Source organism: Odocoileus virginianus, chromosome 7 (assembly GCF_023699985.2).
Source record: "Odocoileus virginianus isolate 20LAN1187 ecotype Illinois chromosome 7, Ovbor_1.2, whole genome shotgun sequence".
Lineage (NCBI taxonomy): Eukaryota > Metazoa > Chordata > Mammalia > Artiodactyla > Cervidae > Odocoileus > Odocoileus virginianus.
Genome location: NC_069680.1, coordinates 47,802,295 through 47,826,505, shown reverse-complemented (window position 1 = coordinate 47,826,505; position 24,211 = coordinate 47,802,295). Strand labels below are relative to the sequence as shown.

The 24,211-nt window shown below is 51.5% G+C and overlaps 1 protein-coding gene across 6 annotated transcripts in view; it reads left to right on the top strand.

Annotated features, from left to right (window-relative positions):
- Positions 1 to 24,211, top strand: part of RASGEF1A (RasGEF domain family member 1A) — a 135,718-nt gene that overhangs the window by 93,252 nt on the left and 18,255 nt on the right. The window contains exon 2 of one of the 6 annotated variants that reach the window (XM_070470675.1): positions 3,700 to 3,823. The exons of 2 other annotated variants lie outside the window; for them this stretch is intronic. Coding sequence is in view for 2 of the 4 variants with exons in the window: in XM_020909226.2 (XP_020764885.2) it covers positions 4,493 to 4,510 (18 nt within the window). In the remaining 2 variants the exon portion in view is untranslated. Of the gene's footprint in view, positions 1 to 3,699; positions 3,824 to 4,378; positions 4,511 to 4,683; positions 4,763 to 24,211 lie in introns of those variants that run through there. 3 more of the 6 variants (XM_020909226.2, XM_020909176.2, XM_070470676.1) reach the window with 3 other exon arrangements.

Below are 24,211 nucleotides of genomic sequence, written 5' to 3'. Positions count from 1 at the left end.
AGGAAATGATAACTCAGAGAGGCGCCTGCCTCATCCATGACACTCAGGGTTGGAGCCGAAGCTCTGCCTGCACGGCTGCCCTGGGTGATAAGTGGCTGGTGGGGTTGGGGGTGGCCCCAGCTGGACAGTGTGGGGAGGGGAGTGAGTGCAGGAAGCAGAACCTGACTGTCACCTGCTCCCTCACCAGTGGTCGTCACCTCTATGTGGTCTCAGTGCCCATCAGACTTTCACCTGAGCCTGCGGGCACCTGCCCCTCCCCCCTTCCTCCCCACCCCCGGGGCCCTAGCTTCTGAGGATAGCCTCCACAGGGTATTTGTCGTGATGCTGGTCCACGCCCACTGTGTGGGCACCTGGGTCCCTACTTCCTCTGTTCTGCAACAGCAGTCACCAACACAAGGCCCCCTTCCATCTTCCAAAACTAAAACCTTGCAGGCTGTACCTTTTTAAAGGAAGGAAGTTTTTACCCAGAGTGGCCTTTGGTTTTGGAGAGAATGAAGAAAGGGAGGCAGAGACCACCTTAAAATGCTCCTTTCCCCAGTTCTGCTTCTCTGAGTTGCGGCTCACAACACACTTGGAAGGGTCGTGGGGCTCAGACAGCTTTGCCCTGCCTGGAATGTTATTTCTTCTTCTTTTTTTTTTCTCTCTTTCAAGTTTTTTCTAAACATAAATTGTTCTGAAGTGTAATGTACATATAGCAAAGTGCGTGAGTCATAAATGTTGCAGCTCAGACTTTTCAAGGGGTGAATACATGGGTGATCAGTACCCAGCCCCAGCAGACCCCTCGGATCCTGAATAGATGTTCTTTCGTGTCTGGTTTCTTCTGCTCCACATGATGCTGGTAAAACTGATCCTGGTGTGTCCACTCTTGTTGATGGTGGTGCTCCCAGAGTGATTCTACCTCCTCGCTGTGGGCTGGTTCCCAGGATAGAACCATTGTGGACAGTGCTGCTCTAAGCACTGGTGGATGGGTCTTTGGGTGTGAGTATGTAAGCATTTCTGGTGGTTCTACACCCAGTGAGGAGTTCTTCAGCCTGTGTATACTAGGCTTTCTTAGGCATTGGTCCGTCTTCCCATGTGGCTTTACCAGTTCAGCTCTCACCAGCAGCGATGGGAGTTTCTCTTGTGCCACATCCTTGTCAGCACCTGGAATTTTCTGCCTTTCCATTTTTAGCCACCCTAGTGGGCGTACAGCAGTATCATACGGTGATGTGAATTTTCCTTCCCCTGATGACTAATGAAATTGAGTGCTTTTTCTTATGTTTATCATCTTTTTGGATGTCCTTCTTCAAGTCTTTTGCATATTTTTAAAAAGTTGGGTCTTCAGACTTTTTGATATATGTGAGTTCTTTATATATTCTGGACATGAGGCCTGCACTGGGTGTATACACCTATGTCTAGCTATGCACACGTATTCACAGGTATACATACACACATGTGTTCACTCAACAGAGAGGTGTCAAGTGCCCCCATATGCAAACATGTCCCAGTCTCTGGGGCACAGCAGTGAACAGACCAAGGCCTTGCTCTCACAGGGCTCACTTCTCCCTAGAGGAGACTGACAAATAAGGAAGCAGAAAGAATTATGTCTGACTGAAGTGGCCATGAGAAGGAAAGTTCAGGGGGAGAGGAAGTGTGGGAGTGTAGGTTAACACTAAACATGTCACCAAGAAGGTGACACATCAGTAAAGACTCAAGAGGAAGAGCGTAGCACGCAGAGGGAGGGCGTGCAGGGGGTGGGGGTGACTGGAAGGTGGGAGGTTTCCAGTCGGCACACCCACATGGCCACTAGACCCTGGCCTTCATTTCACTAAGGGTTCTGGGCAGTGGAGGGGCAAGACCTGACATAGGTTTTAACAGGGCCAGTTGAGCTACTGTGTCAAGGCAGGATGGGTGGAAGCAGGGGCATTAATTAGGAGCCTGTAGCACCGAGTCCAGCCTCCTGCCCTAGTTTCTCGTTGGTCCCAGGTGTCTGTACTTGTGAGGATGTCCAGCATCACTGTCATCCCAGAATTAGGCTTTGTTGCTCTTTGCTCAGAGCATCCTCTCATGGTCATGGGATAGATGCCCTGTTCCTGGCCTCATGGCTAGCCCATGTCATCTGGGCTGCCTCATCTTCCCAGAAGCCCCCAGCACGTGTCTGCTGGCCGCACCACGCCTGGTTCCTTTTTCACTTTCTAAAGCCAGCTCTGGCAAGGTTACCGGGTTCCCATATTGGTCCCTACAAGCTCTCCCTGCATCACCTTGCTCCCTGAGCCCAGCCCCACCCGCAGCTTCAAGCGGGAGAACACCCTGGCAGGGGTCAGCCTTAGCAGGCCCATCTCCCTGCCTCCATGGGAACCAGGAAGGATGTGGCTGTGGTCTATGTATACACATGAATGCTGAGGTCACACCTGTGAGCAGAGGAGAGAGAGCACCATCCATGTATGTGAGGACATTCCCATCGCAGGGACAATGGGCAGCGGGTGCTCCTTCCTTCTGGGCAAGCATCTACCTTATTAAGGGATGCTGGTGAAACCTGTGAGTGAGCATGTATAGAAAGGCATCGTGGAGCTGTACATGGGCCCAGCCACCTCCTCTGGACCATAACACCTAGAGAGGCAGAGGGGAAGTTTTGCTCTAGATGCAGGTGGCAGTAGGGGTGTTAACTGCCCACGTGGACTTTCTGGAACTATACTTTGGCCACCTGAGGGCCTAACTGTCGTGCAGGGCTGTGGGACATAGCTGAGGACTGCAGGGGTGGGTGCCTGGCAGACTCCCTCAGGGCAAACCCCTCACCCCTCTTGGCACTATGGAGTTTTCTGAAGGGGCAAGGTGGCCAGGCAGGCTCAGGACCAAGGACCCAGACTAGTCCTGGTGCCATGAGTCCCCTGTGGAGGCCACTGTAAGCTCCGCATCCTCTGACTGGCCTGAAAGGAGATGCAGAAGCAGCAGGGGGAGGATAGTGTGAAAGCTTGTGGGGTTGCGGGGGTGGGGGGGTGGGGGGTATCTGCAGCCCTAGCCATTTCTGCTGATGTTGTCCCCTTCTACCTAACTATCCACCCCAGGAGCTGTACAAGGCTGTAGCTAATAGCACAGGTGCTGGAACAGTGAGATCTGGGTTCCAGTGTTAGAAGAGAAAGTGGGGTGGTTTCCAAGCTGCTGTATCCTCTTGGAGGAGACTAGTGAAGGGAGACTCCGCACAGCCCCTCATTCTTCGGGACGAAATAGCTGTCTGGACTGAGGGCCAGTCTTGTTACTGGTGAGAAAACAGGCAAAGGAGAGGGATTAGCTGAGGGGAGAGATGGCTGTCTCACAAGGCTGCTGGGGGTGAGGTGTGGGGCTGTTGAAGGCAGGCTTCCAGGGGACCTACCTGAATACTGATAGGGTCGCCTCTTCCCATTCCAGCCCCAGGCTTGCTCATGAGCTCTCCCAGATTCTGCCCTGCTCCTGTTCCCAACTCAGCCTCTGGGCCCTCTGGTTCTAGACCTCCCAGTGAGGATAGTCTTCCCTCAGTCCACCTTTTCCTTTCAGATCCTCAGAGCCTGGGTTGAGGGCAACGCAGGAACCCGGTGGAGGGGAAGATGGGTCACCTGACAGGATTCTTTCTCAGCGCTGGGGCTCCTGAGGGCTGAATGACGCTTCGCTGTGCCAAGCCGTGTCTTAAATTAACCCTCCCACAAAAGCAGCTGCTGTGTCCCCTGTGTTCATTCAATCAAACAGGACAGAGTTCCGTGGGACGCTCGAGGCCAGAGCAGTGTGGAGTGAGAAGCCCGTGAGGGGAGGCATTCAAGTCAGGCTCTGGCCAAGCACCTGCCGTAGCTCTGTAGTGGACATCTAAGATGAGGTGAGGCTGGGAAGGGCGAAGAGAGGCTCGAGGGAGGATACGGGGTCGAAGGGGGCTCTCTGTGAGCTGGATCTCACCAACACGACCTTTCCCACCCCGTGCGAAGCGCCTACCAGCACGGCGCCCCTTCGCCTAGTGGCAGAGCCCGTCCGGACCACCCAGCTCCGACATCCTGCTGTGGCCTCTGTACTGACGCCACGGCCCGCTCTCCCTGCACTCCCGGCGTCCCCAAACCCCGCGCCGGGCCTGTGAGCCTGGCCCACGGGGCGCGCGTCCCCGCTCCCCAACCCCTGCACCTTCCGGGTGGCCCTCCGGCAGCGCCCCGCCCCCGACTTGCCCCGCCCCCTACGCCACGCCCCATTCGAACCCAGGCCGGGCGCCTGCCCCTGCCACGTGGCCCGCTCGGCCCCACCCAAGTCCCCTGTACCCGTGGGCCCTCTATCTCGGTCCCACCCAGACTCCTAACGTTCCCGGCCCTGGGCCCTCCCCGGGCGCCCGCCGCCCCTCGGCCCGGCCCCTGGCCTGGCCCCGCCCTGCGGGAGGAGACGGGCGTGGGGAAGTCCGCGGGCCGGGCTGGGGTTTAGAGCCGCCTGGGCGCGCGGGCAGAGAGGCGGCCGCACCCGAGACGCCCCGGGCGCCGGGGAGCAGCGCTGGGAGCAGGTAGCCAGGATGTTTCTGGAGCCCCAGGTAGGGCTGCGGCTCGTGGCAGGTGCGGGGCGGCGGGTGGCGGAGGCGGTGACGCAGACGCGCTCGCAGGGCAACCCCTTGATTGCAGTGGGACCGCGGGGCTAGGGATTCCTACACCGCCGAGCTCCGGAAGCAGGGCTGACCACCCGGCAAGGAGTGCAGCCACCCGGAGAACATCTTCGGCCAGGCCTGGAAGAAGCTTGTCCTTGGGAACCACTCCCTCTGTGGGTCCCCCCGGGCACCTGCTGCCAGGTGGGCTGCGCCCAGGGCTCAGAACGGATGGGCAGCCCAGGCTGCCACTGCCTTGCCTGGCCCGGCTTGCGGAGGCCAGTGTTAGTCTGCGGCTGAGTGGCACCTGCACAGCTGGTACAGACCCCTGTGGGGCGGATAGCGCAGGGGAGGCAGGTGACAACAACCCAGCAGCACCACCCAGTGGGGGGGGGGGGGGGGTGGCCGCCCTGGGACTGACACAAGCAGGCGTGTAAGAGACAAGACGACAGTGCATCCTTTTCCCGACTTGAGGGGCACAGAACCACCTATCTGCCCTGGAGGAGACAGGGGGACTGTAATGAGGTGGGCACGTGGGAGGTGTGTATGTGTGATGTGTGGGTGAGAGTGATATTATGTGAAAACCGTGGGATGTTTATATATGGGACGTGTGTGTGAGAGAGGGAGAAGCACGGAGTGGGGCAGGACTGCACCTGTGTGAGCTCACAGACACCTGTGTATTTAAGGGCAGTGAGCCTCAGGCTGGGGCTTTGAGGGATGAGGGGCAGCTTCTTTTCTACAGGAAGGGAGACTGAGAACCTGTTGTGGAATTAATCCTGAGTATGAGGCAGTGTTGCATTTCCATGACTGTTTATTACAGTTCTTCCTTTGAGATGATCGGGTGATGCGATTTAGGTGCTGCTCTTTGAGCCCTCTAAGCCTGGAGCTGATCACTTTAGACCCAGGACCTCAGGGGCAGAGAAGGGGGCTGCAGCTGGGCTAATCAGGCCTGGCTGTGCCCAAGAAGCAGGACTCATTCGTTCTTTCACGTAGTCATCACTCATTTATTGAGCCCCTGCTATGTGCAGGCACTGTGGATTCAGCAGGGAGGGAACCAGATACAAACCACAGCTTCTGTCCTCATGGCTCACCTTCTAGCAAGAGAGACCAGGGGTTGGGGGGATGTGGGGGTGGAGCACAATCAATAAATGAGATATGGAATGTTACAAAGGGATGTTTTAAAAGAGAAAAAGTAAATGAATAGAAAATATCAAGGGTGCATCAGGCAGGATAACTTAGATTATCAGCAGTAGTCAAACAACCCCCAAAGCCAGGGGCTTTACAACACAGTGTAATTTTCACTTATTGGCTTGTCTGTCAGGGGTTGACAGGGCCCCACCCCAGGCCTTCCTCTCCCAAGGACCTGGGCTGACAGGTCCCATGGCAGAGGGGGAGTGAGGCCCTTGCACTGACATTTCAATGCCCCACTTCACAGTGCCACACGTCACTTCCACTCACTGTTCTTGAGCCAGATGAGTCACATGGCCCCACTCAATCTCACTAGGACCAGCAGTGACAGTTCTGCTCAGCCTGGCCACATGTCCAGCGTGTTTGGGGCCCAGCACACTGACCACCAGTGTGGGGCTGCCTTGAGTGGGCAGTCCAGGGAGGCCTTCACCTGAGGACCTGCTGGACAAGAGGCAGGGAGATAGTGGCAGCAGGAGCAGGAGGCACAGCAAGAGGTCAGACCAAGCTTGGAAGAGGAAGCTGCCTGTGTTCAGGCACCAGACTGGAAGCCAGTGTCAGGGGCAGGGCTGGTGAGGGTGAGAGGATAGTTTGGCCAAAGCTCAGTTGCTCAGGGGCTCAGCTGAGGGAGTGGAGGAGGAGAGAAGGCCCGATTTGAACACAATCTGAAGGTTAAGCGAGAGGCCCTGCTGATGGTGGAAATGTGGGGTACAGATGGAGAAGAGGCAGCAATTCCAGGAAGGAGAGGTGGGAAAGGATGCAGGTGGAGCAGGTGGGGGTGGGGAGGAGGGGGAACAGTTTGACACCCCCTGGGGCAATGGCACCTGGCACTCTCGGGCAGTATGGAGTCCAGGGAGGGTCTGGCCCTGGTGCTGATGTGGAGCTCCAGCCTTCTCCATCCTGCGGGCTCTTGCCACCTCTTGGCCATGCTGCCTACACTTGTACCTGCTGGTTCAGGATGGCCCGCCCAGGCGCCACGCCCCCATCTTGCTGGGCCTGCCTGCTGCTGGGGTTGGGGGGAGCCTCATGTGAGCTCCACCAGGGGAGGCAAGGTGAGTGGAGGGGAGCCACAGCATCCTGTGTCGACCTGGCTGCCTTCTGAGGTGCTGGAGCACTGGGAACAGTCGCATAACCACCAAGACAGGGACCACAGTGGTGCAGGGTCTTCACAGGCTAGGCCATCTAGGGCAGCTGCTTGGGTCGGCTTTGGGATGGGTAGGGTTTGACCAGAGAGATGGAGCTGAGGTACCTGTGGAAGCCACCTGCACCCTCTGTACCTCCGGATTCCTTGGGAGTCTCCCTCTGGGGAGTTGCAAGTGAGTGACCAGAAGAGGGTTGGTCTCTCAGGGCTCTGGTTTCAGTGAGGAGACCTGTTATGTCTCCCTGTTATCCCTTCTCCTGACCCACTAGAAACTCCCTGGTTTGAAGTTTCCGTGGAAACCACCTCAGGTCCTCCCTGACTTCTCCCTGCAGAGTTATACCCCACACTCTTGTGCCCCTCAGCACCCAGCGCAGACATCTGATCCTGCATCTCTCACGCCGCACAGTGGTGTCACTGCTGCCTGCGCCAGCTGACTCGGTGCTCTATGGGCTCCCCCAGTCCCAAGTGTGTGGCACAGGTCAAAGGACCTCAGGGATGTTTGTCAACTAAATAAGTGAGGGAAGGAAGAAGCAGACGCAAGGGCTGGAGCGGCCCGCAGAGGCTGCCCAGTCCTACTTCCTTGTTTTACACGTGGGGAGGCTGAGGCCCACAGGGGCTGCGGTTGGCCTGAGTTCAGCCAGGGGTCAGAGCTGGCCCCTTGACCACGATGTCCACTGTCCCAGGTTCTGGGCTGGCTGGAGCCCTGTGGGTTCCGGGACAAGGGGAGCCTGGAGGCAGACAGAATGGAGAGTCCTAGGTGACGGGTCGGGTGGGAGCATGTGGAAGATGGCGTCTACTGGGGTTCTCCACTTCTTTCCCCCTGGAGCCCTGCTGCCTCCAAGGGCTCCGGCCCTGTGGCCTCAGGGTGGTTGGTGGGCCGTGGGGTTTCTCTGGCAAACCCACTGCCCTGTGTCTCGGCCTCCAATGGAACCACCCCACCCCACCCTCACTGTCCTGCTCACCCCCGCCTGCCTGGCTGGGGCCAAGCCCACGGCATTTCCCAGAGGTTAGTGTGGCTGCCGCACGAGCCGCCCCCCTGTCCATGGCGAGTGTGAGTCACAGGCCCTGGGAGCCAGCTCTCTGGTCTCCTCTAACCCTCACAAGGTCACCGTGCCAGTGAGGCTGAGGCTCCACGATGTAGGGCAGCACCGTGAGCAGACCAGGAGTTCATCCTGAGGTTGGCTGACCCCAGAGCCTGGACCCCCTGCACGCACCAGGGGCCTGTGCAGCATCTTTAGAAGAGGGAAGCAAGTTCCCAGGGGTGTCCAGCCCAGAGGGCAACATGGGGGGCTGTCAGGGGTGTGTGGCCAGGAAAGGGGACTGTGAATCGGGTGGCTGATGTGGGTGGCAGAGCAGGCCCACTGGGAATGTGTCCCTGGCCAGTGAAGAGCTGGGAAGCCCCAGGGCATGCACACACGCCCACACACGCAGATTCCTGGCTCACACATACCCCCTTCTGTTTCCCCACTGGAGTGAAAACACACATTCCACATGGACTGAGTCGGGATGTTCCCTGAGGAGGTTGATAGGTAAGATATTGATCTTTAAAAAAAAAATGTGTGTTAGGTAATTGATAATTAAACTCTCTTATTAGTTTTAACAGATTTTCAGTTGGGCTCCCTGGAAAACCCAAGAATGATTTAATTAATTTCTAATGTATCTTTTAAAAACTTTCTGATCTTACTGTGTTTTCTAAAAGGTACACAGCAGCTTTCAATAATAGCAGTTGCCCTTGGCTTGATCTTCATTTTAATAAAGAGGCCTCTGATGTTTTGTTGTGAAGTCTGAAATTGGCCCTAAATTTCAAACAGATATTCTTCATCATGAGGTATACTTCATTCCCACGTTAAGTGCCAAGAGTGTACAACAAGAATGGATATTCATCCGAGGCTTTCCTATATCTGGCAAAATCATCAAATTCCTTTCCTCCTTGACCTATTAATGTGTTGACTTATTAGCTTTTCTGAGCTAAATCATCCTGCTCCTGGAATAAATCCCACAGGGTCAGGCTCAATTGTGCTCTGAAATACTGCTGAGTTCATTCTGCTGATATGTTGCTTGGGGTATTTTTCATCTATATTCATAGGTGAGAATTTATTCGTACTTTTCTATTAGGGTGGATATTTGTCACATCTATACATCATGGTTATGTTAGCTTCATAAAATGAATAGGAAAGTTTTTCAATATGAATTCTGTAGTTGAAATAGTTTAAATATCATATAAAATTATCTGACTCTCTAAGGCTTGAAATAATTCATTTTGGAAACTGGCTAAGCTGGGGCTTGCTTTTATTTTTCCCTGAGGTTTTAGTTGGCTGTGAAGTTACTTAATTTGTACTATGGTTATTGGTCCTTTTGGGTTCTAAATATTTTTAGCCTATTTTGGTTATTTATATTTTCTAGGTAATATCCCAGTTTGAAATGCTTTCAGGCCTTTCAGCACAGATTTATATCACCTATCCTTTTCAGGTTTCTTCTTCACATCTTCTCCACATTGGCTTCTCTTTCTCATCCCTCTGTTTTTGCATTTCTTCTTCTCCAGTCTTTGCTTCCCTTCCATCCTCCCTCTTTCCGTTTCTGCTGGCGTCCTTCTTTTCTTCCTTCCTTTTGTTGATGAGAATTGCCAAAGGTTTCTCTTTTAAATTTTCATTTTCAAAAGAAAACCAGCCCTTAGTGTACAGCAAGTCCTACTGTCTTCCTTTCCTTAAATCCACTAATTTCTCAGTTAGTAATTTCTTCCTCCAGTTTGATTTGCTGAATGTCTGTTTTGTTTAGAATTTCTTAAGCTTTTTGAATCAAGTGCTTAGTTTGTTTTAAATTCCCCCTCATTTATTTAAAATATATTGAAGTCTATGAATTTTTCTGTGAGTACAGCTTTGGGCATATTGAATTTCACGGGATTTCTTCTAAGGGTTATTTTTCTTATGTGTCTATAATTGGAGTTTTGATTGCTACTTGAACACAAACATGACTTAGGGAAGCTTTTTATTAAGTGGGTGATTTTTTTTTTTTTTTTGGTTCATCGTTTGTTTATTAACATCCAGACATATTCTGTCGCCTGTACAGACGACAGTTCTGTTTGGGAACTCCATCAGGGTTTCATTGGTCATTTGATGTGTGAGCAATGTGGATGAGTACTCTTGGATAGAAGAACATGCCTTGCTGTTTTTAGGGCATGATATTTCACATATTTTTCTCTTTATGCTTCCATCCCCACGTCCTGAGAGAATGCCCTGCAGTATTTTCATTCCTTTCTACCAATCATCTCTTTGGGTCTGAATCGCGTGTCAGGAATTGTAGAAAGTTCTAGTTGTCATCCTGCCTGTTTCTGGTCTATGAAGAGGCCTATGCGCTGTGCTTGGGTGCTGGGCCCATCTCCTGGGCACAGCGGGGCAAGCATGTTCTCAGCAGTGTGCCTTTCATTTTCAACCTTTGGCAGAAAGCACCAGCCTGCAGGCTGGAGCAGTGGGCTGTTCCTGGCTCTGCTTGGCTAGACCGTGTTACCTCAGGCTGTCCTTGGCCTCCTGGGCTGCACCTCATCCCCGCAGTGGTCAGTAATGCCTTGGGGGGTGCTGTGGGGCTGTGTAGGATGGCCCAGTAGGTGGAAACCTGTGAGCGTCACTTATTGGCAGTGACACTGCCAGCTGTTTCAGGTCAGGCCTGGATCTGGCCGCCCAGCACGGGGCCCCTCAGGTGCATATGCACACCTGGCCTTCGGCTCCTGCCCTGGCATCCCACAGTGCTGTGCTCACTGGCCCCTCCATGCACTCTGCAAGCAGGTGGCTCTGGGCCAGGCCTTGTCCATCTCTCAGGGACCCTGGCAGTCTCCCTCCACCTGCCTTCGCCTTACACCTGTCCTCCCTTCTCTGGAGCCTGTGCTGAATCCTGGGTTTCATAGCAGATCATGGTGGTCACACTCACTGGGGTTCACCACTTTGGAGCTGGAAAGCCTGGGGCTGATGACTTAAACCTTTGGGGATTTGTTCCCTGTCTGGAAAATGGGATGACAGCTGCTGTGCCAGCCACGTGTGCAGAGCGGTGAGTGGGAAAGTGCAGTGCCCCGGGGGGCAATGGAGACAGCTGTGCCGCTGGTGCTCCTGGGGGCCAGCCAGTTCTAGACACTAGGGGGTTCAGGGCACGGGACAGGAAAGCTGCCTGTGTACCCAGCGTGTGCATAGAGAGCGGGAGATGTTTCTGTTTGAGGGTCAGGATGCGAGTCCAGGTCCTGTTTCTAAGAGGCCATGGCCACTGGACAGGCTGTGCTGTCCAGGCCCAGTGGGGAACTGGGTGCCTGCTGGCCTCCACCCTGAGGCTGGCACACACAAACCTCCAGCCCCTGCAGAGCAGCAGGATCCCAGGGGTGCCACTCAGGGTGTCTGCCAGGAGGATGACAATTCAGGCGAAGGAAATGGATTTTTATTTGTTTTTAAACACAAAGGAAAATCGTTGCTCAGCCTAATTAGATGTCATTTAAAAATAAAAGAACTGTATGTTCTTTTCCCCCCTGCACCCCCAGACAGCCTGCAGGGTGGAATAGAGGCCACTCTCTACTCAGGCCTGAGTGTGGCTTGTCTCTCCAGACCCTCCAGCCCTAGGGGCCCAGCCTCCCTGCCTCTCAAGGACCCTCAACTCTGACCCAGTTCCCTGTTGTCCTGCTGGCTCACAGTCATGCCCCTGCTGCTCCTTGGGGTCCTTCCTGTGTGGAGTACCGGGGGAGCCTGGGTCAGACACCCCCTTCTGGAACCTGGGGTCCTGACAGGTGGCAGAGTTTTGCAGACTTTTTTTTTGCCCCAGATTTTGCTTCACATACTTAGCACCAATCTTAAGTGGACGCCCAATAGAGGAAGGAGATCCCAGAGTTGAGATTCCAGTGGAGGTGAGGGGCTGCACAACGCCATCCTTGGTGGCACTTTGAGGACAGGAATGCCTCCCAAGTCTATCTCATCTTCCTCCCCCTTCTGTCTGAGGCTGTGCCCAGCTCAGCCTCCAGGAGTCTGAGAGCTACCTGCCCATGTGCAGGAGTGCACCATGACCCTTGTGGAATCTGAGGCCAGAGGGGGGATGGGGAGGCCCTGGGCACCATCCTCTTGCCCTGGGGGCCCTGAGTGGGAGGTTGGCATGCCAGCAGCCCGCCCTCCAGGAAAAGGGCAGGGATTCTCTGAAATCCCACCTGCTCCTCCCTGGGCCTCTCAAGGCTCAATAATGGGATGGTTATTGGTGGACAATGACATTTTGTCCCTCAAGCAGCCACTAGAAGAAGCTGACTGGGCAGAACAGGAAAGAAGGAGGAGGAGGAAACCCGAACTCGGCAGAATCAGTGTTTAGGAGGGTGAAGAGGAGATGGCAAGATTCCTTTAATCAATTCAAATAGGATTTGATAATAGGAAAGAATTCAGAAGGAGAAAAAAAAATGAATCATGCATCTGTAACAAAGCTTTAATTGTTGGCATCTCTCCGAGGCTGGGCCTTTGTGGAGAAGGCGCCAAGGTGTTGCGTGGCTCCGTTCCCACGGCAGCCACCTCCTGGCTGGAGTCCGGCCCACAGCCCTCCGCCAGCCTCCAGGACTGCCCTGGCGGGCCCAGAGGGTGCACGGAGGTAAATACGGCTCTTCTTCCTGGCATTTGTGAATATGATTTCTTGAAGCTTGGTTTCTGTGAAAAATGCCACCCCTTGCCCTCATTCCCCGCAAGGTCCATCAGGCTGGGAGGATGGTAGCTGCGCAGAGCTGCACAGCACCCTGCCTGCAAGGATGGGGCCAGCTGTGCCCTCCTAAGGGCTTCCCTGATGGGAGGGCCACAGGGGTACAGGGGTGAGGACTAATGAAGCCTCTCCACAGAGGCATGTCACCCCTGCCACTCTCCATCCCAGGGAGAGCAGCCACCTCGAAGGCACAGCCAGTTCTTTTATTTAAGAAATGTTTTTAAAAAGTTTGGCCATGCTGCAAGGCTTATAGGATCTTAGTTCCCTGACCAGGGATTGAATCTGTGCCCTCAGCAGTGAAAGCACTGAATCCTAACCACTGGACACCAGGGAAGTCCCCAGAGTCAGTTCTGAGCCCACATGCTGGGACAGGGCAGCGTGGCCAGGCAAGTGGGTCTGCTTGCCTGGAAGGAGAGGCAGCTTCCCCCAACTTTCTCCCTGTCTGCATCAGGGGCCCAGTGACTATTCAGAGTGTATGCCCAGAGGAGAGAGGGCCCCAGGGTAGGGTCAGGAGAGGGGCAGCGCCAGCCCCCATAACTGTGTCTAGAAAGGTGATGGGGACCCTGGAGAACAAGTGTCCCTGGGGCCTACCATTGTCCTGCAGTTCTGACTCCACTGAAACCAACAAGTGCTAAGACTGTCCCGAGCGTGGTGGCCTCAGGTCACACTCAGTACCACCCGTGAAGCCCCTGCTGGAGGTGCCAGCTTATAGAGGAGGTTGCTAGCTCCCAATCCAGGGGTGGCCAGGTGTCACTCCCAGCCTGCTGGACCCCCGGCCCATGTTTGCAGCCAGACCCTGTTTCTTTAGTATGTGGTCCCAGCAGACAAGACTAGGGCTGCAGGAGTTTAAGAGGTATATTTGAGCTCAAAGGTAGGAAGATCTGAAAGCCAGGATTTGGGGAGGGGAAGAACCGCCCCAGGAGAGAGCTGTCTGCCTACCTGTGTCTGAATTCAGGCTGGCAGCTGCTCTCCCGACCTTCTCCTCTTCTGGAGGACTGATCTTTTAACCCATCATATCACATCCTTATCTGTGTAGTCACTGTGCATCCCAGCCACAGCCTGCCCCAAGAGGCTCAGTGGAGACAGAGACCCAGTTTCCTTCATTGGTAGGTCTCCAAGATGTAGGCGGGTTCCTTGGTAACACTTGTGAATGAATGAATGAATGGTCAGTTGGTCAAGGAGTGAGGGCACTGTGGAACATCCTCCTCCAGCGCAAGTGACATCAGAGAACCAGACAGTGAGCCCTAGAGGGTGAAGGGCTCCATTTTGCAGATGTAGGAGGCCCAGCCCCAGCTGCCCTAAGGTTCCCAGCACAGGTCCCTGGGCCAAGCAGCCAGCATGGATCTTTCCCTAACTGTGGCTTCTGAGTGCTGTTGGGGCTACTGCCCTGCTCCCACCAAGCCTGGGTTTTTCTGGAACTGGATGAAACCAGAGACAGCCCCACATATGCACTCATTCTGAAATCTCTGTCAAAGGCTGCCCTCTTGGTTGAGTGGTCCTCCAGGGTGAGGGGCCAGGGCTGGCACCCAGTGTCCCCCCAGGAGCACTTGCTCTCACTCTCCTCCAGTCAACAGAGGGGAGACTGGCAAGATGTGTAATTTTCAGTTGCTAATTGTGATGCCCTGCAGCTTGCTGAGCTAAAAATAGTCTCCATTTTGTTGAGTAGGTTAAAAAATAGAAGCCCATGTGCTGCCTCCAAAAAAGCACCCCTTGCAGAGCCTGGCAGAGGCAGGGGGCTGTGGTGCCCCTCCTCCACCTCCCAGCAGCTCCGTGGGGGCTCATGCGAGATGGCCCTTCAGGGCCATTTTTGTCCCCGTTTTCCAGGAAGCTGGGATGTTTAACTTGGCATCCATGGATGAGCTTCCAGGAGCCCCGTCAGTCCCTGAAATTTTATGCAGAAGGTCGTGGGAAGGTGTACTTATCCGTGTGCCCAGGGTGAGGGCCTCAGTGTTCATCTGATGCTCAGAGGGTCAAGCCCTGGCCAGGCACTATGATGAGCTGGAATGAAAGTCTCCAGATGGAGCAGGAAAGTGGGGCAGGCAGGCCTGGGCACACCTACTCCCCACCGCCTGCCTGGGCAGCCTTGTACAAGTCCGGTGCACTTGACACCCTCATCTAAGAAATGAGCATCTCCACACTGCCCTCTGTGGGTTGGGGGAATTGCACTGGATGAGATGTAACACCCAGCACCTGGCTGGGCTCCCAAATCCCAGTGATAAACATCTCAAGTACAAAAGGTTAGGACTTCCCTGGTGGTCCAGTGGTTAAAATGCTACACTTCTACTGCAGGGAGCATGGGTTAAATCCCTGGTCAGGGAACTAAGATCCCACATGTGGCATGGCCACACACACAAAAAGTTAAAAAAAAAAAAAAAATATATATATATATATATACACACATATATATAGTTAGTCAAAGAAAGCTTATCCCTGCTTCTCCATTTCTTAGAAACTTCCAGAACTGCAGATTCCAGAATTGAAAGGAGTCCTATATTCTGACTGTACCCTGGGAACCTGACCTAGACAGCTCCTCCCCTTCAGAGATGGATGGTGGCCTGACATTGTTCCGTCTAGCTGCACAGGAGTCTGTCCCCTCCCTGGGTTGTTGACCCCCCTCTTAGCTGGGCAGAGCCGGTGGACAGTTATTCCTGAAGCCACCCTCTGACTCCTCACTCTGGAGCTGAGAGACGTGTGTCGTGCAGACCCCCCTGGGGTGGGGGCCATGCATGCCCATTGGGCAGTGCCTTCCCTTTCCTGGGATGCCTCCTGAGAGCAGAGTTGGTGTTAGGAACAGGTAAGGGCATCAGAGGCCAGGAGGCTGAACGACCCCTGAGAGCCCATGGGTGGGGTCCCGCCCAAGTGGCTCCTGAAGGTTGAGGTCTCTGACCCACCTCCTGCCCCAAGTCCCTTCCTGCCCTCCCCTCCCATCCTACCTTCCTGCCCTGCCCTTCCACCCCACCTTCCTGCCCTGCCCTTCCACCCTACCTTTCTGCCCAGAGCTTGGGGCATCAAGCCAGGGGTCTGACTAGTGCCCCACCGGCCCTGTTCCTGGGCAGAGAACATTACCTCCCAGGGCTGGGAGGCAAGAAGTGAGGCAGGAGCAGACCTCAGGTGTGGGAACACCTCCAGGAGGGTGTGCAAGGTTGCCCCAGACAGTCGTGAGCATGCACAACCCTGCACACAGATGCTGCAGTAATTGGATGTTTGTCTAGAGTCAGTGTCACTTACATTCTTTACCCTAGTATGTTTAAGTAAATCGTCTGTGATAGCTTCAGCTGTGGAAGTCTGTTACGAGACCACTGGGCACGGTTAGGCCTCCCCCAGGCCTTGTTGGGTCTCTCATACCAGAAGCAGGAAAAGCACTTGGGAAAGGTCTTTACCCAGGCCTGGATGAGGGTGCAAGTGGAGGATGTGAAGATGCACGAAGGTGTAGCCATGGGCCCATCCGGGTGCACGTAGTGGGTTCTGGCCACCTTAGTAAGGCCAGGAGCCCTGGGCCTCTGTCACAGCTGCATATCCCAGAGGTGCAGCGTCTCTGAAGGCCCTCTTGGGCACAGCTGAAGTTTGTGAGTGGAAGGACTGTGCCTCAGGTCACAAAAGCTATACACATGTGCACATGTGGGTATCTGGCTTTTGCATGCATGTGGCCAGCAGCAGATACCCTCCTCCTGATTTCACTGCCTAATGGGGAGGCATGGACTTCCCTGTCCTAGGGCCACATTAGAAAGCATATAGCAGTGAGTGGCCCCCAGCAGTGAGTGGCCCCCAGATCTCTAGCTAAAGTCTCTTGACAACACTGCAAAAGGGAATTTCGTTCATAATCTTCTGTGGAATAGTCCTAAACTCCCTCTTTTCCCACCTTTGTCAGCATCTCTCACAGCACAGGGGCTGCCCAAGATCTCCTCTTACTCCCCCCCTGGGCCTCCCTCACCTCCTGGCCCTCAGTCCAGCAGTTTCTATGTCCTTGATGCTTTGGTGCAGTGTGTTTCTTAGAAGGTGTGCATACATGTGACACCTGGAGGGAGGCTCGGACCCAGGTCGAGGGGTGTGTGTCGGCTCCTAAGCCCTGGCCCTTAGGGCACGTAGGAGCCGCTGGGTCTCATTCAGATGTGGGGATGGGGGCAGGGGTCTGGAAACCAGAAGAATGGCTGCCCTTCTCTGAACTCAGCCTCCCTAGAGATGGAAGCAAGGCTAAGGTGTGAGCACTTTACTGGGGACTGGCCCCGGGACACAGGAGGGAGGAAGGAGAGAAGCCAGATAACGGTTCTGTGTTCTGACGATCAGCCTTACTGCGGTCTCTGGAGGCGCTGTGAAGCTTGTGATCTGAGTCTGCCGGGGGTTTTCACCTGGCTCCGTCCGGATGGCTGGTTATGTGTATGCGCACACCCACACGGGCCAGGGTGGAGCCACAGGGTCTCCCTGCCATCTCCCAGCCCACCCTCGACACCCACTGGTGCCCGCAGTGCCACCACCTGGCTGATCACTGAAATGCAGGGCGTTGAGTCCCAGCCCAGGCCTGCTGGGTCATGCCCGCACTTTCCCTGGAGGTGCTTGTCCCTTTGAAAGTTGAAGCCTCCAGGTGACAAGAGCAGCTGTGCCCTCGGGGCTGCTCTGCCCTGCTGATGGCTGTGAGGCTGTAGGTCAGAGGCTGTAGGTCAGAAGTGGTGGCGGGCGGTACTGGGCCACTTGAGTGCCACCGAGGCAAGGCACAGATGCGAGTGGCACACAACGGCCCCAGGGACATGTTTTCTCATCTATCCCTCATCCCTACCCAGTGAGGGAGGAGGCGCAAGAAACTCTACGGCCCATGTTACAGCCAAGGAGAATGAGGTTCAGAGCGGCTCAGAGGTTTCCCTACGGTGTGGAGACCGTGTCTCCTGACTCCAGCCTGGACTCTCTCACCCGCTCCCAGGACTGAAACAGCAGGAGAGGACTCAGCAGGTGTGTGTGTGGAGGTCACAGGTGAGGGTGCAGGCAGGGAGTGTTAAAGGAATGTAGTTTCTAGGAGGCCGGAGGCTGGGCTGGACCATGATGTAGGGGGTAGCTGGTGTCCGGCTCCGGGCGGCAGCAGGAAATGGAGCCTTGGGGGCCAGGACAGCCTGCGATCAGGCAGTGGGGCAGCCCAGGAAGGGTGGAAAGAGGAAAAGGGCAACAGTACAGCCACAGGAAGCCCTTGTGCTTCCTTGCGTGGCCTACCCGGCCCTCCTGACCTATAGCCAGCCCGCTGGACACTATTGGTGGCAGTGCATCCAGGCAGGTAGCAGAGGGCCCCTTAGGCTCAGCCTTTGCCCAGCCAGACCTCCCTGCTTGCTCCCAGCCCACCCACGGTGCGGCTCTGCCCATGCAGGGGCACCTGGTACCCTCTGAGGCTTGGCCACAGGGACTCTGGGCCCAGTTGCAGGGAGGACCCTCTTCTTCCATAGTGCCCCCAGAGAGCCGGGTAAACCCATGTGTGAGACAGGCAAGTGTTGACACACGGCCGCTGCCTCTGCACTCAGTGCCCGTTCGCTCCCAAGCTGGCAGGAGTGCCCGCTCCCCCCGCTCCTGGGCCTGCCCTCGTACCCACTTGCACCTGTGTGGGAGGTAGGAGACTCGCCGGCCTGGCTTCCAAGAACCAGTGAATCACTTTTACCTGCCTGACTGTGAGTTGATTGCATCTATAATTAGAAGGTGCTGGCCTTCCTGTCAAAACAGAGGGAGAGCTGTAAGGAGTCAGAGGAGGCAGTGCAAGTCTGTCTCCCACCCCCCCTACAAGGGCTGCTGCCTTGTCCAGACCAGTACCAGCTGACTTGTGCCAGAGGTGCAGGTTCCTGGGAGCTCCATCATTGTCCTCCCAACCCCAGCCCCGTCTTCCCCCTCCCTCGTTCTGGCCTCTGGAGGCTTCCAGAGAGCTCCACCAGTGTCTGAGTTTGCAGCCTTGAAGCAGGTCTGGCTGTAGGCAGGAGCCGCGGAGGCAGGAGAGAGGCTCTGTGTACTTCTTGTTTTGCCCTTTTCACCTGGAAAGCCTTGAAAAACACCAGTGCCCAGGCTTGTACCCCCCGCCAGTTAGAATTGTTGCGGTGGAAGCTGGACAAAGTGGTTTTCTAAATTCTCCAGGTGATTGTTAGGCAGTCACACCCCGAGGCACTGACCTAGGTGAAGCTGCTCTCATCACCTGGAGGCTAAAACTTTCAAACGGACAAGCACGTCCAGGGAAAGTGCGGGCATGACCTGGCAGGCCTGGGCTGGGACTCAACGCCCTGCATTTCAGTGATCAGCCAGGTGGTGGCGCTGTGGGCTGGGCCACACCAGGTGGGGCTGCTGCTACCGCTGTTTAATTGCCAAGTTGTGTTGGCCTCTTGTGACCCCGTGGACTATAGCCTACAAGACTGCTCTGTCCATGGAATTCTCCAGGCAAGAATACTGGAGTGGGTTGCCATTTCCTTATCCAGGGGATCTTCCTGACCCAGGGATCGAACCCGAGTCTCCTGATTGGCAGGTGGATTCTTTATCACTGAGTTACCAGGAAAGCACACACTAGGAGCAGCAAAGCTTTATAAAGGAGAGGATTTGAAACTCCAGCGAACAGTGAGTTCTGACTCAGGGGAAGGTGCATTGCTGCCGCCGCCAAGTTCTTGGTGGTGCTGACCCTGCGGCTCCAGCTTTGCATTTGTTTTAGAGCATCCCTGCAGGGTCTGGCTCCCCCGGGGCCTGTGTGTCTAAAGTGGCCTGTGTGGGGCATGGAGTAGGTACATGTGTGGGAGTTTGCTCCTCAGGTGGGAGGTGGTACCGTGTTCTAGTGTGCAGTGCTTTATCCAAGTGAGCATACTCCGTCCTCCCAGCATACCTCTGAAACAGTGTTCCCTGTGCCCATTTACAGATGAGGTCATTAAGTCTCCAAGAGGTTGAGGGTCCTGATAAAGCCACAGGTGGCTGATCCAGGCACAGACTCAGGCCTGCCTGACCACCTTTGCTGCCATCCTGACCCTGCTGCAATCTGCCCCATCTTAAACCCTTTTCTGTGTCTTCCAACATCTCCATGCCTTCATCATTATCACCTACTGAAGGTTTATCAGACTTGTCAATGGCAGTCTGGAGACCTCATTGTATTCGCTTCCTCGGATTATCTGCTGTGTGACCTAGGACAGTTACTTGGCCTCTCTGTGCCTTGTCCTCACTGACAGCATGCAGAGAGTAGCATTTGCTCACTTGGGGTTATTGTGAGGATTCATGAGATGGTTCAACTCTAGCAATAGTGTCACTGGTGGCACATACAAAGTACTCAGAATTTTAGCTACTGATATTTCATTAAAAAAATTTTTATTGGAGTATAGTTGATCTACAAGGTTGTATTAGTTTCTGCTGTACAGCAAAGTGAATCAGTTGTACATAACCTATATCCACTCTTTTTAAAGATTCTTTTCCATATAGATCATTACTTAGGATTGAGTTGAGTTCTCTTTACTATATAGTACATCCTTATTAGTTATCTATTTTACATATAGTAGTGTGTATATAGGGCTTCCCAGGGAGCACTAGTGATAAAGAACCTGCTTGCCAATACAGGAGATGTAAGAGAGGCTGCTTCGATCCCTGTGTCAGGAAGATCCCCTGGAGGAGGGCATGGCAGCCCACTCCAAGTGTGTACATGTCAGTCCCAACCTCCCAATTTATCCCTCCCTTTCCTCCCCATCCCCCCCACCCCGCCCCAGTAACCACAAGTTTCTTTTCTACATCTGTTGTTTTCTTCTTTACCATTTGTACCATTTTTAAAGATTCTGCTAATATAAGCGATACATAGTATTTGTATGTCTCTGACTTCACTCCTTATGACAATCTCTAGGTCCATCCATGTGGCTGCAAATGGCATTCATTTGTTTTTATGGCTGAATCATATTCCATTGTGTGTACACACACCACATCTTCTTTATCTGTACCTCTGTCAATGGACATTTAGGTTACTTTCATGTCTTGGCTATTGTACATAGCGCTGTGAACACTGGGATACATGTGTCTTTTTGAATTACGGTTTTCTCTGAATATACGCCCAGGAGAGGGATTGCTGGATCATATAGTAGATCTGCATCTGTTTTTTTTTTAGGGAACCTCCTTACTGTTCTACATAATGGTTGCACCAATTTACATTTCCATCAACAGTGTGGGAGGGTTCCCTTTTCTCCACATCCTCTCCAGCACTTTTTTTTTCTTTTTTCTTTTTTTCCTCCTGTGTCTGTTGGTTTTCCAGCTCCAAACCCAACTTTCTTTTTTGTTTTTTTTTTTTTTTTCAACCCGACTTTCCTCTGAGTTTGGTGACCAGGCTCTGCCGATTACCATTCTGGACAGCTGGTTTCCTATCAGGTTCTACCAGCAGGGGTCACTGTAAGGAAGCTGGCAGCCAGGGGAGCTCTCCAGCACTGTTGGTGATGGTCATTCTGATTGGTGTACGGTGATAGCTCACTGTAGTTTTGATTTTCATTTCTCTGTTAGTTAGTGATGTTGAGCATCTTTTCATGTGCTTTTTGGCCATCTATATGTCTTCTTTGGAGAGATGTCTATTTAGATCTTCAGGCCACTTTCCAATTGAGTTATTTTTTGTTATTGAGCTGCGTGAGCTGTTTGTGTGTTTTGGAGATTGATCACTTGTTGGTAGCTTTGTACACAAATATCATCTCCCATTCTGTGGATTGTTTTTCATTTTGTTATGGTTTCCTTTGCTGTGCAAAAGCTTTTAAGTTTTATTAGGTCCCATTTGTTTATTTTTGTTTTTATTTTCATTACTCTAGGAGATGAATCCAAAAAGATTTTGTTGTTATTTATGTGAGAGAGTGTCCTGCCTATGTTTTTCTCAAGGAGTTTTATAGTATCTGGTCTTACATTTAGGTCTTTAATCTATTTTGAGTTTATTTTTGTGTTTCATGTTAGAGAGTGTTCTAATTTCATTCTTTTACATGCAGTCATCTAGTTTTCCCAGCACTACTTACTGAAGAGACTGTCTTTTCTTCTTTGTATACTCTTGCCTCCTTTGTCATAAAGTAGTTGACCATAGGTACGTGGGTTTATCTCTGGATTGTCTATCCTGTTCCATTGATTTATATTTCTGTTTCTGTGCCAGTACCATACTGTTTTGATTAATGTAGCTTTGTAATATAGTCTGAAGTCAGGGAGCCTAATTCCTCCAGCTCTATTTTTCTTTTTCAAGATTGCTTTAGCTCTTTGGGGTCATTTGTGTTTCAACTGAACTGAACTGTGTTTCCTTACAAATTGTAATGTTTTTGTTCTAATTCTGTGAAAAATTCCATTGGTAATTTGATAGGGATTGCATTGAATCTGTGGATTGCTTTGGGTACTAGTCTCATTTTCACAATATTTATCTTACAATCCAAGAACATGGATATCTCTCCATCTGTTTGTATCATCTTTGACTTCTTTCATCAGCATCTTACAGTTTTCTGAGTACAGGTCTTTTGCCCCCTTAGTTAGGTTTATTCCTAGACATTTTATTCTTTTGGATGCAATGGTAAATGGGATTGTTTTCTTAATTTCTTTTTCTGATCTTTCATTGTTGCTATATAGGAATGCAAGATATTTCTGTGTATTAATTTTGTATCCTGCAACTTTACCAAATTCATTGATGAACTCTAGTAGTTTTCTGGTAATGTCTTTAGAATTTTCTATGTATAGTATCATGTCATCTGCAAACATTGACAGTTTTACTTCTTTTCCAGTTGGTTTCCTTTTATTATTTTTTTTTCTGATTGCCTTGACTAGACCTTCAAAAACTGTGTTGAATAAAAGTGCTGAGAGTGGGCATCCTTTTCTTGTTCCTGATCTTAGAGGAAATGCTTTCAGTTTTTCACAGTTGAGAATGATGTTAGCTGTGGCTTGATGTATATGATCTTTTTTATGTTGAGGAAGTTTCCCTCTGTGCCCAGTTTCTGGAGTTTTTGTCATAAACGGGTGTTGAATTTTGTCAAAAGCTTTTTCTGCATCTGTTGAGATCATCATATGGTTTTTATTCTTCAGTTTGTTAATTGTGTTATCACATTGATTTATTTGCATATGTTGAAGAATCCTTGCATCCCTGGGATAAATCCCACTTGATCATGGTGTATGGTCCTTTTAATGTGTGGTTGGATTTGGTTTGGTAGTATTTTGTTGAGGATTTTTGTGTCTATGTTCATCAGTGATATTGGCCTGTAATTTTCTTTTTTTGTGGTATCTTTGTTTTTGGTATCAAGGTGATGTTGGCCTTATAGAGTGAGCTTGGGAATGTTGTAGCCTCTGTGATTTTGGGGAAGAGTTTCAGAAAGATAGCTTTTAACTCTTCTCTAAATATTTTATAGAATTCTCCTGTGAAGCCATCTTGTCCTGGACTTTTGCTTGAAAGCTTTTTAATTACTTTCAATTTTAGTACATGTGATTGATCTGTACATAATTTCCATTTATCCCTGATTCAGTGTTTGATGGTTGTACCTTTCTGAGAATTTGTCCATTTCTTCTAGATTTTCTTTTTATTGGTATATAGTTGTTTGTAGTTGTCTCTTATGACCTCTTTGTATTTCTTTGGTGTCCACTGTAACTTCTCTTTTTTCATATCTTATTTTATTGATTTCAACCCTTTCCCTTTCTTTCTTGATGAATCTGGCTAAAGGGTTATTAGTGTTTATGTTTTCACAGAACCAATTTTTTTTTTTAACTCCACTGATCCTTTCGATTGCTTTCTTCATCTGTTTCATTTATTTCTGCTCTGATTTTTATGATTTCTTTCCTTCTACTAACTTTGGGTTTTGTTTGTTCTCTCTTATTGCTCTAGGTGTGAGGTTAGGTGGTTTATTTGAGATTTTTCTTGTTTTGTGAGGTAAGATTGTGTCACTGTAAACTTCCCTCTTAGAACTGCATACATTTTTGGATCATCATGTTTTTGTTGTCATATGTTTCTTGGTGTTTTTGGTTTCCTCTTTGATTTTTTCAGTGATCCATTGGTTGTTTAGTAACATGTTGTTTAGCCTCAACATGTTTGTGTGTTTTTACTATTTTTTTTCCTGCAATTTATTTCTAATCTCATAGTTTTGTGGTCGGAAAAGATGCGTGATATTATTTCAGTTTCCTTAAATTTAGCTAGGCTTGATACGTGGCCCAAGATGTGATCTATCCTGGAGAATATTCCATGTGCACTCGAGGAGAAAGTGTATTCTGCTTCTTTCAGATAGAATGCCCTATAAATTTCAATTAAGTCCATCTTGTCTAATGTGTCATTTAAGACTTCTTTCCTTATTGATTTTATGTCTTGATGATCTGTCCATTGGTGTAAGTGGGATGTTAAAGCCGCCCATAATTGTTGTGTTACTATTGATTTCCTCTTTTATGGCTGTTAGCATTTAACTTATATATTGAGGTGCTCCTATGTTGGATACATATATATTTACAAATTGTTATATCTTTTTCTTTGATTGATCTCTTGATCATTATTTAGTGTCCTTCTTTGTCTCTTGTAATAGTCTATTTATTCATTTATTTTTGGCAGCACTGTCTTCGTTGCTCTGCAGGGTTTTCTCTAGTTGTGGTGAGTGGGGGCTCCTCTGTAGATGCAGTGCAAGGGCTTCTCATTGCAGTGGCTTCTCTTTTTGTTGAGCATGGCCTCTAGGGCG